We start from the raw sequence: 12469 nt of genomic DNA on the forward strand, positions 1-12469 counted from the left end.
TTTAATGCGATGTGTTTTGTCGTGCATCATGAAGCTACGATCTCAGCATGCCAACTCGGCTTTCAGAGCCAAGTTTGTGAAAGCCAGCATTTTAAACAATATTGAGTACACAAAGTGCAGGCTGAGCTAAGTTTACAATAACAGGAAAATAACAGGCCCCAGGAATTGTTTCATGTTGTTGACTTTACAGGCACTGGTGATTGTTCAGCCCATTACAGAATAATGTGCTGATCACTTGCATTCTTTATTTTTGTTCACTTCTTTACAATCGAATTTATGTTTTAAAATAGTGTCTATTGTGCTTAACTTCATTTTAACATACTCGTTTGATAAAATATATGCCTTATTTATTTTTACTCACAAATGTCAGTAACTTGCTTATTTTGGTTTTGTTCTAAAACATGTAATTGCAGTAATAATTGACATTTCATGGCCACATCTCCTCGTCAAATTAAAGAATATATATTCACGGATAGCATTTCCATAAAGTGACCGCGAATCACATCTCCAGACCTCATTTTATGAACCTCTAACACGCATTAAATTGTGCGCAGCCAGCGTGATTTAAAAGTTGGCAACCGTGCAGGAAAAAGACATTGAAGTCACTTTCCACCAGTGATTGGGGAGGTGAGTGGGAAGGAAACTGATGGTTCTGGTGCCAGAATATTGCACGTACATTAATGACCAATTAGTGTCTGCATGTTGAGGCTTCATGATCACAGGGGTCGCCATAGCGTAGATAGCAGAAGTCAGTTGGCGGTGGACGTGCATTAATGAGCATTCTTTGAGGTCACAATTCCGTTGAAGTATCGATGGATTTTTTGTACTTTCTGGTGAATTTAGCAGACATTAGTGGCTGGAGGGGGTCACCTGATTCTAGATTTGAAGCTTTCGTGACTGCAAGGATTCATATTTTTAGGTTTTTTTCGGTAAAGTCACGTAGGTAAAACATTAAAATTAATAAAAGTAAAATAAAATAAAAATCACGACGTTTCGGAGGCAACACAAGCTTCCGTCTTCAGGTGGAACCGTCACTGCCACGACAGCTGTATCAAGTAAATGAGAGATTGCAAGAGCTACCACTCCGTATATATAATCAAAAAGGTAATCCATTATGTTACGTTTCGATGCATGTATTATTTCGCTTTAGATTAAAACATTTAATAATTGATGTATCGTAAACTTCTTGTTGTTCGATGCTGTTCTGGTAGGATATAGTTTAGATAACGATAGCTTTCTCAAACTGTTGTGCTAACGTGGAAAGTCTAGCTCTTAAATTGCCCTTCAAATACATGATGTGCACTGCCTGCTGTTGAATAATCCAAAAGGACAGGGCACATCTCAGCCTTGCCAAGATGACTGAATGTGTCCCATGTTTTCACGCTGTGAATTGAGTTGCGTCTTTTCAGGAAAACAAGACAGCATACAGTTCAAGTTGCGTTCTTTGTAATTAGGGTACATCGTGTTATCCATAGGTACTCGGCTGGAGTTTTATTTACAGAAAGTACGCAATTGTATCCAGCTACTCATCCTTGTTTCTCTCTTAACATCGTCAATCCTCCTTCAAAAAATATCCTGAAGCAGAATCTTGGTGCTGGATACCACAATTGAAAATGTGATATGTAACCTTGATCCCTACCCGTGTATTGATAGTTCAATTTCAATGTGCAATTATGTTGTGGTTGTGTGGTGTGATGCTTGTTGTGGTTTTGTTGCCTAGCCCAAGCTTACATTTACAGTTGAAAAATCAGCAGGAATTATGTACTTATGCATTTTTTTGCGTGATTTGCTTACATGTTTCTATTTGCACACATCATTTTATTTTGTATTGTTTGTTGTTGTAACCTGCTGATCCGCCTCGACTGGACATCTGTGAAGAAGAGCTCGATAGCTAATCGGATTCTTCCAGTCTAAATAAAGATTCTGACTCTGTACTATAGTCTATAAAAATATATAATTCATGAGACGTGGTTTATCAATTTGTTTTGTTCAATAATGTATTATGAAATTACGTCATAGTATACTCCCTCCAAAAATGCACGGCTTACATGTTTTATACTGCTTCCTCTTGATAAATGTTACAGTACAGTATACAAAATATAACAACATGTGAAGATGTGCTTCTTAATAATGCACCTTATAGTATGTTCATGCTAAGGTTGGTAGATTGCGTGATGGCACGTGTGGGTGCACAGTGGGTGTCATGGTGTGGGAACGGGCAGCGGGTGGGCTAAAGAGATAGATATACCGTGGCAGACAGGCAATCAGCACGACTTTTATCCAGTAGTTTGGCAGTCGCAGCCTTCCTTCTGACGGATGTGTGGAGGCGGGGGGTTGATGTTGCTCAGAACTCGTGGCCCAGGGAGGGGACTCAGTCGCAGAGTTCCCGAGATGAAGGGCATTGCCAAATGTCACAATCTCGTTGTGCGACGAAAGGCTTGCGCAGTGCTCTTTCGTCGAGTATGATATTGTGAGTGCTGACATCCATAGAGTTGAAGCACTGGCAACCCGATCACGGGCCAGCTCACATGCCAAGCCAGTTATTGCAGAGTCTTGACTATTTAAAAAAAAATTAAGGATCACAGTGGGTCCATGGTGACCCTGAGGTCGACTGCGTGCGGCTCGTGGCTCAGCCCCTGCACATCGAGAGGAATGTTGAGTTCGTGGGCAGCACTGACTGGCATTGTGAAGGTGGAATACGTTCGACAGTCAAATGCTCAAGGCTGAAGAAGCCACTCCCCGCATGCCTGTTGACTTAATGAAGCGCATGCATTCAGTGCATCGTTGTTTTCGTCTGCTAACAGCTGGTTTGTGCTACAATAACAGCAGTCTCTCATTTCCACATCTGACACACAGCCTAATGTTGAGCCTGTTGTGCTGATGTACACAGTATGTACTGTATGTTGAATGTATGTCTCCCCATGCGCAGCAAACCGTGATAAACGGAGGTGAGGGGAGATACACAACAAACTAAACACATAAATAAGTTTTAAATACATGAGTTTTCAATGTAGATCACACAGCACTAACGGTTTTGTATTTAAATTATGAAAACCGTGATGGCCAAACTCTGCAGTGAGGGCAGATAATCATTGCCTGCCCTGTTACGAAAGCAGTCTGTAAATATTATCCTAAAAGATACAACCAGCCCCTTACAGAGCAAATACACGTGTCACAGAATGTTTATATTAAACCTACCAAGGATGCATTTGCTTGTACTTGTTCTAAGTTTAATCACAATGTCTCTGTTGTGCCAGCCAAAAATAAAATTCCAGTTATAGACCAGCGACACACTCCGTGGGAAGCAACACACATTCTTTCCATAGGTGGCAGATTGCCACTTGTGGATTGCAGGAACCAGCTGTCGTCTGCTGATGCCGAAAGGAACAGAAAACCGCGAACGTAGATTTTATGTCATTTTTAGGCAAAGGGCCGAAATGTTTGTTAATGTGTCAATCTGTTGAATTGGCAAGTTATTTGTTTTGTTGATGTTCATTTAAGATTACAGTAATGTGTTAGGATGTGGTGATTCATCATCAGCTATTGTATATCCACTGACGGATGAAGGCCTCTCCCCATGCTGTTACCATTCCTCGTAATCCCACAATGCTGCAATCCATATCCGATGCATTAATTAATTTCAATGCTCCATCTCTGTGGGAGTAGTCCTCTCACGCGTGTTCTCTTTTTGCTGCCATTCCGTGACCAATCTCATCCATCGACCAGCATCCCTTCGAGGGACATGCCCTGTCCAAGCCCACCTTATTTTCTTAATTCAACACTGTATGTGGTCTATGGTTTGTGTTTGTGTCCTGATTCATGTCTTCCTCTTCCTGTCTCTCAAGAGCATTCTTGAGCATGTATCTCCCCGTGCTTCTTTGTGCATTTTTTTAACTATTGTTCCATTTTGTCAGTTTTAATAACGAAAAGCAGCTTGGGAATGAAACAAGTTTTAATCAACGGCTACTGACAGCGGGCATATGTATTAATGTGCCTAAAGAGGAAACATGGACTGACAACGTATGAATGTATTTGGCATGGTTTAAACAAATACTGTACGTTGTAGATTATACTTGTTTTGTACGTGTCGTTGCCACTTACCAATCTGGACACCCTTTGAAACATTTAGAAGATATTTAAAAAGTTAATTATGAAGATAAACAAAAAATAAAACGTAGAAATGCACACTTAGAACAATACCGAGCAACAAAAAGGAAATCATGGACCAGATAATAAAGGCAAATCAGTGACAAGTGACTTAAGAACACATTCCTGCGGAGGGAGCTGGTAGGAACGTTGGGTTGCTCGGTCAATGGCCAGGGTCAACGGCGGCGTGGTGTATTCCGCAAATATGCCCGACTGTGAGGGCGGGCACAAGCCGGCGTGAGTAGGTTAAACGTTGAGTTTTATAAGGGCACCACGGGGTGACCAGCCCCTTTCCACCCAGCCCCACCCCTCCCATTTTTGGATGCACGACGGACGGACACAATAATCCCCTGTGGAGGCTGGTGGAACCAGGAGGTTCCTACCAGTAAAAGTGAGCTTGGGCATAACAAATACTGATGGAAGGCATTATGGCTGATGGTCAAGACTGGTAATGGAATGGCAGCCAGTGGAGGGAAACGTGCCTGAGAGGATGACCTTATTGCGATGGAGCAATGAGGTCAGCTTCTGTGTAGGAGCGAAATGTATCGTGGTATCTCGAGACCGTGACATGGGGAGGGCCTTCATCCTGCAGTGGATAGATCATGGATAACGATATGGATTAACAAAAATTTGGCAAGGGGGGAAAAAAACTCCTGACCGCCACAATAAATAAACCAAACCGGAATGCTGAGCTTAACATTAATGTTGCAAGTCTTTTTTTTCCCTAAACACCCCTTCCGAAACAGGAGTGTCATCGTATTTGAGAACGTCTCAAAATCTCGGAGGTGAAACCTCTTCTCACGTGGTATGCTCGCCACGCGGTGCCACTCAATGCCATGCTGGCGGCTGGGGCGAGCGAACTGCCTTCACCCTCCGCAGCTGCTGCAACAGGAGCCCCCAGTCCCAAGAAGCGCGTTCATTCTGCATCTTGCCGCTTGCCCCCCACCAACCCCCTCTGCGCCCCCCACCGTCTTCTCCCAGCACGCGACCCACTTATCAGAATATTGAAGATGGAGCAATCCGAAGAGCTATCAAGCACTTTTCACAAATGTCCATTAGAGGAGTGGGGGTGGGGAGGTTACAACAGCACACAATACAAAAAGCACGGGCCGAGTGCAAAGTTATAGGAAAGGTATTATGTTTTATTTGTATTATTTTATTATTTCCCTTCTACGTGACTTTACCGAAAGAACCAAGAAGATGAATCCCTGCAGTCACGAAAGCTTTAAATCGAAATTACAAAAATCACTAAAACTAATATATCGACATGGGCGGGGCTAGACAGACGCGGGGCGGGGCTAGACAGACGCGGGGCGGGGCTAGATAGACGCGGGGCGGGGTTAGTTTAATAGGGCAGGGCTGGGGGGCGGGTCTCGAAAAGATTGGGGGGAGCGGGGAAGGGGGGTGTGGGGGGGGATGGCGAAGGTTGTGGGGGGGGGATAGGTGGGAGCGAGGGAGGTATGTGGGGGGGGTAAGGCGGGGTGTGTGGGGGGGTAGGTGGGAGTGTGGGGCGATAAGGTGGGGGCTCTGGGGGGGATAGAGCGTCGGGGGTGATAGGGCGGGGGGTGTGGGGGGGAATAGGTAGGAGTGTGGGGGGGGTAGGGCGGGGGGTGCGGGGCGGTTGGGCGGGGGGTGCGGCGGGGGGGAAAGAGCGGTGGGGGGGGGGGTGCCCCATGCTCCCGGCGTGCACCGCGGCGCCCTTAAGTTCCCCGCTCCAAGTAACGGGACCGCACGGAGCGGCTAGACGCGGCCGCAGCGAGTCGCCTCACGCCCGGCGGCAGCGGCGGCAGCGGCAGCGGCGGTGTTGACGTCGCTCTCGCCTCTCGACGAACTCACTGTCCCCGTAGTCATTTGCCGTTGCCGTTGCCCGTTTGCCCTTGTTGCTTGATGTGTTTTTAAAGTGGTACCCGTGAAGAGCAAAAGCGCGGGTGCCATGGACAAGATGCCGAGCTCCATCCGCCAGGTGCCCACGCAGCTGCCCCGGGTGCTCAGCAGACGGGCGACGGGCGGAGGGGACCCCGACGGATTCGAGAGATCGCAGGTGGGGACGTGGGGTGTACGATCTTTGCTGAGTGGTTGAGCGAGCGAGCGAGCTATGGAGTGAGTCTGTGGGTGAGTGGCTGGGTGAAGTGCGTGGCTAGGTTAAGGAGAAGTGATGGACCGATGCGGTACGGGAGGATGTGGAGCTGAGTGGACTTGCCGATGACTGGTACCAGAGGTGTCAAGATCGGCCTCTGTGGAGGAGGAGGCTCGTGAAGGACGTTGGAGGCAGTCGCCCTTCAGCAACTGAGGACAGAGCAGCGACGCTCACAACAACGAGCGGAGCGTCAGGCAGATAAAATACAGCAAGTTGGCACAGCAAGGGGGTACAGCCGGTGCAATCTGCCAGTCATCTCAGCCAACCCATGGCACTTGGGTCTGTCCCGTGACCTGTCAGCGACCCTTCGGCACTTCACGTGGCCTCAAAGTGCACCTAGCCTGGCACAGGCACCGTATTGACGCCACCGCCACCTAGTGGCGAACGGCGCCTTTTTGTTGTTGGGTGGCTATGGATGGGGTGAGTGCCCTGGGTGTGTTGGTAGTTTCACCAAGTTTTAATGAGTGCCTGGGTCTGTAGGTGAGAGGGTGGATGATTAAGTAGGTGATGGGTTGTGTAAGTGCAGAGGATGGGAAACCAAAATAACAGGAAGAGACATTTTTTTTTTAATCTGTAAAACGCAATATTTCAAGAGCCACAATGCGCGTGAATACGGAACCGTGGACCTTAATAAATAATGTCACTAAACAGTGCTTTCAGAGCCGCAGTTTGCCGACACCTGTGTTTGTGAATCGATGACTTAAGTGAGTGTGTGGGTCAATCGAAGAGGAAGTCGATGATGGGTGTGTGTGTGAAGGAGTGGTGGGGTGTAGGAGTGGATGAGAGGGTGAGTAAGTAGGCGAGGGAATGATAAAGTTGGCGAGAGAATGGCTGGGTGGATGTGTGGTTGGGTAACTGGGTGAGGTAGTCGGAGTGAAAAAAATAGTCGATAAAGTGACTAAGCCAGTGGCTGGGTGAGTCAGTGAATGAGTGGGTCAGTGATTGGCTCGATCAGAGCTTGGATTTGTGAGTGGTGTTGCTAAAGGCAGGTTCAGTGAGCCAGATAATGTGCTATAAGTGGCTGTGGGTTATGGTTAGTACAGCTCCGTGGATAAATGGCCGAGTGCATGGGGCAATAAGTAACTGGTTGGTTGACAGGATACATGCATTGCTGCATTAGTATGTGGATTGACGGGGTAACTGGCTATGTGAATGGATCATTGAGTGACAGGGTGAGTGAAGGTTGAGTGGATGAGTTAGTGAGTGACTTGTGAGTGCCTGGCTGAATGGCTGCTTCAGTGAAAGAGTGGCAGGAAGAGTGGCTGGATAAATCGCTCAACGTGTGAGTGGCTGGGTGAGAAATTTTAATCGCGTGTACTACGTATTGAAATGGATGGGTGATTAGGGATGTGAGTTGTTGAATGAGTGGGTGAGTTTTCGGCAGCGTTGTGACTTTTGAAATGTCCAAGTGAATTTATAAAGGAGTGGTTGAGTATCTGGGTAGATAAGTTGCGTGGTGAGTGTATATAATGAGTGTGTAAGTGAGTGGGACATGAGTGTATGAATGTGGTGGATGAGGTGGGCAAAAGTGACTTGGTGAGTGAGTGAATGAGGGTCTGAATAGGAGAGTGTTCAAGTGAGGTAGTGGGTTAAGTGAATGTCTGGTCAGTGGGAGATTTCATGCCTGGCTGGGAGAGAGAGAGGATGAATGGGTGAGTAAGTGTAAGCGGAAGCAAAACGATTGGTTAATTCATTTTATTGTGTGTTAGTGTACTTTCAAAAGCAACAGTATTTTCATCATCAATTTGATGACAATAAATACTACATACAGTACAGTATATCTATTTTATTTAATGTGGCCCTCGTTAAGAGGACCTTAGTGCTTTGTGCATGTGGCTCTGCATTGAGCTGGCTTGTACTTCACAAGATTCAGCCTTCATAGGGATTGGAGGGATGCAGAGGTTGATTGGGAAGTCTGCATGTGAGGCTCCTTGTGAGATTGCTCTGGCGCGATAACCCTTTCATGGATATTTTTGGTATCAGCTTCTTGGCTGGTCTTATAAAAAAACATCATGGCTTTTCGTTTTCACATGTGCCAAAGTGTTAAACTTATGCCAGCTGATTTTTTTTATTTGTTGGAATTTTCGCCGGTGCTTAAAAAAAGGTTTTAAATTGATAAAATGTGCCATGATACACACGTGAAAGTGGTAGCATTTGTTTATCTCATGTGATGGGATATCTTACAACCATCACATGGCTTTAGAACACAGACTTAAATTTATAACTTTTTTGTTGCAAAAAAAAATCTGTTTATATCTGCAACATGCCACATGAAAGAAGAATAATGGAGTATGTTGCTGAGGTCTGAATTTTCCATTTCATGCACAGACTTGTTTGTCATGGAATGTGGTTCACCTATGAGAGAGCAATAGCCCAGGCATATAAGAATGTGGGTATGAAGCTCATCAATGATGCCCTTATTTACCAACTTCAAGACAAGTACACATGCTTTGTGACAGGAATACACATACCAGGCTGTAAATATACAGCATGATTAATTTATAGATGCACTACAATAGGTCTGATTGGGGAGAGATTAATTCGGACAAGTAAAAAAAGATGATGTAACGAGATGTATTCAGGCAAGCTGTAAATGAGAGATGATGAGAGATGCAGCCGAATTAAACCATAATAACGTTTTTTTTGGTTAGATCGCATAGTAGTAAAAGTAAAAGCCAAAATGCAAGTTCAATAATTTAAATATTTATTCAGGTGAGATAACAGATAATAGAGAGATGAATTCAACACAGTCACTTCACAAAGATAAAGGAGATAGGAGAGATGTATGGAGAAAAAAAGCAAGTGACTTTTGTCATGTGAGCACAACAGATACATGCAGTGCAAGATATTCAACCTAATTACATTATTTCACACGGTCATGACAATTTAATAAGCTACTCTACCTAACAAAGCTACTTAGAGTAAAATGATAACAATAGTTAATTATAAAAAAAGACGGTTCTGCTCTTTTATATTTGCTATTTGGCTGGATCCAAATACAGAAAAGTGGCCACATTTTAATTCCAAGCATTCATTTGTTGCACCCTTACATGTGCCTTAAAAATACTCTTAGATGTGCCTTAAATACTGCTATATCGCTTTTGTGCGACTTCTCCAATATATGAACCACTGTTCATTTGTACAGAATGTAATGTTAATGTCTATAAATGTGGATGTATATTATAGCTGCATAAAGGTTACAATTTCTGTGCGTGGCAGTTCAAGTGATTACTATAATGCCTTTGAAGATAACTTCCCAAAACTATTTTTTTCCCTCTTCTCTCGACTCAGCATTTTTCACATTACAGTATATGCTTGGAGTGTGTATTGCAAATCAAACTGCTCTTGCTGAAGGCTGTGAGTTGAACTGGAACAATAATGTATTTTAAATGACTAGGCTTCGGTTACAGACAATCATGGTGAAAATATGCGGCACCTGCTCTCATGCAATCAAAATGAGCAAATAGCATGTGACACGGAGAACTGTTGTTGTTTTGCATGCAGCCACATCTAATTATACAAAGAATCGCCGAACAGTCACCTGGGATGTGGTTGGGAAAGTTTCCTTTGGTACAAGGAACGTTTTAATCTAGATTTGAAGCTTTCGTGACTGCAGGAATCCATACTTTTTGGTTCTTTCGGTAAAGTCACGTTGGTAGAAAAATAATAGATCACGACGTTTCGATCGCAACGCAAGCAATCGTCATCAGGTGGGACAACCACAGCAAGAAAAAACTACTACTTCAGCAGGCTACTACTTAAGCACTTTTTTTTGCTGTGGTTGTCCCACCTGATGACGATTGCATGTGTTGTGATCGAAACGTCGTGATCTATTATTTTTCTACCTACGTCACTTTACCGAAAGAACCAAAGAGTAAGGAACGTTTTCTTTGTCAAAGCCATTGGCTAGTTGGCTGGATGTCTGTACTTGCATTCCTCCCGTCATTGTCACTAGTTTATTTATTCAGGTACTGTATTCGTGTTCTGTACAGATAGGTTATTTGCTAATTGTTTCTCAATACCTTGCAGCATGGTAGATAATTAATCTGTCAAATGAGAACAGCCAATATCTCATTATAGAGGAGGGGTAATAGCAACAAAAAACTGGCTAAGGTACTGATTATGGAAATAAATAAATGTAAAATTAATTAAGATGTGGTATTGTGGTACAATAATGCCATATCTATCCTATCTCATAAAGTCCCTGCCCGTGTAGCTGACAGGCAGCATCTCACCTACAGTGCAGACTCTCAGGGGTGAAATGGGGCGCCAAGCCTTTGCAGATCGACAGTGGTGAATTTGGCATTTGAATCTTATGGCGGGACCCCTGGGTCAAAAAAAAATATCGTAATTAATTTATTTTGGCGACTTGTCCCACCGCACACATAAACGCCGCGACCCACCTGGCGCGGATCATTCTGTTGTCATGTCGTCCAAGCGCAGCGAGGACGAATGTGCACAAGAGCTGAACAAGCGAATGCACTTTATGCTCGGGTATGGGCAGGATCATAAGTCTTATCCAAAGCTGCTAAAACTTCCTACACGACTTAAGTCCTTTATTTGTCATAACGGTATGCATAACACAGTGAAACTGCTCTCTTCATTATTATCTGCAGCCAGGATCAATCGATGACAATCCTATTACCTGCAGATATTTAACAGATGAGATGCGTTGCACTGTTAATTCCTCCCGTTTGATAAGACTTCTCTTGTCCGTATGCATCTGTGCAGATAGGTATTTTTTGTGGTTAAGCCATAGTCCCCACATACCGCTCGTATCAATGCGGATAAGAGGAGTGGCGACCGACTACTCTGTAGAGTAACATTGGTATAAACGCCTGTTACAATATGAACAGCGCATTGAAAACGCGTACTATTTTATGTACTGTTTACAAAGTGTGTTCACAAATCCACACTGAGAAACACGATGATCGACAGAGGGGTGTAAATACATTTTTTGATAGTGTATTTAAAAAGAGGTACTGCAGGTAAGTAGTTTTCAGTTTTAAAGGCATAGTTTAACAAGACAAGACTTGCCACTATCCTTGAAACCCATCGCTGAAAAAGAGAAAAGTTTTGTTTACATTATAATTTCATGTTTATGCGAGAGCCGGGGGCTTATGGGACCCCGGGGTCCCGCCATAAGGTGAATTTGTTAGGCATCATTAGGACGTGCACACATACAAATTAGGGGATACGACGATGTCAACCGATTTACAGGAATGTAGAGCAAGTACAGGGGATGTGTTTGAATTCGTGTGCACATGTACAGTATAGATTGCATCTTCCTGTTTGTATTTCTTTCAGGACTGAGCTTGTGGGGGGAAAACACACCGTAGCACCTCCCATTGTCTTTTAATTGGAGCATCAGGCAGCTTTGTAATTGTAGGCACTTGACAAATTTACCAGCATGTAATCCTCGGTGTATTCTTTATTTATGTGTGTGTTTGTGTTTTGTGGGCAGCAATGGCGCATTGGTTAGCCCACATTGCTGGGAACCTGGAACTCCCCTAGGTTGCCTCAGCTGTACATGTGTATCTGGTGGAATGTGAACATAGGCATCGAGGAGACGAAGGCAGAAAGGTGTGGTGCCAGCCACATACCATCGGTACTGGACACATTCGTCAATAACATTAGCGAAATAGAAATCATATTTATACTAATAATAATACAAATTTAAATTTACGAAGGGCCCTTAAACTATCATTCTCAGGGAACTATATATGTCATACTGGTAGGAACCACCGGTTCCACCAGCCCACAGGGGATTATTGTGTCCGTCCGTCGTGCATCCAAAAATGGGAGGGGTGGGGTGTGGAGGGGCTGGGTGGGGAGGTGGGGGGTGGGAGGGGTGGGGCTGGGTGGGGAGGGGCTGGTCACCCCGTGGTGCCTTATAAAACTCAACGTTTAACCTACTCACGCCGGCTTGTGCCCGCCCTCACAGTCGGGCATATTTGCGGAATACACCACGCCGCCGTTGACCCTGGCCATTGACCGAGCAACCCAACGTTCCTACCAGCTCCCTCCGCAGGAATGTGTTATTTTGGGCAATGGTCCGTCTGCCTAGCACATGGCCTCTTATTTGTTTGCGATGAAGAAGTGCCATTGCCTGAAACATCACCTATTTTATACTTGTTATTGTGTTGAATGTTTTTTTTAATAGGTTCTGAAAGTGTTCTCTTTGTA

At 44.6% G+C, this 12469-nt stretch overlaps 1 protein-coding gene across 1 annotated transcript in view; it reads left to right on the forward strand.

Annotated features, from left to right (window-relative positions):
* Window positions 1-5835: 5835 nt before the first annotated feature.
* LOC144719520 (huntingtin-interacting protein 1-like) overlaps window positions 5836-12469 on the forward strand; it is a 122868-nt gene continuing 116234 nt past the window's right edge. The window contains exon 1 of the mRNA XM_078595518.1: window positions 5836-6187. Coding sequence (XP_078451644.1) covers window positions 6080-6187 — 108 coding nt within the window. The 5' untranslated portion in view covers window positions 5836-6079. The remainder of the gene's footprint in view (window positions 6188-12469) is intronic.

This window comes from Lampetra planeri, chromosome 6 (assembly GCF_965212315.1).
Source record: "Lampetra planeri chromosome 6, kcLamPlan1.2.h2, whole genome shotgun sequence".
Taxonomy (NCBI): Eukaryota; Metazoa; Chordata; class Hyperoartia; order Petromyzontiformes; family Petromyzontidae; genus Lampetra; species Lampetra planeri.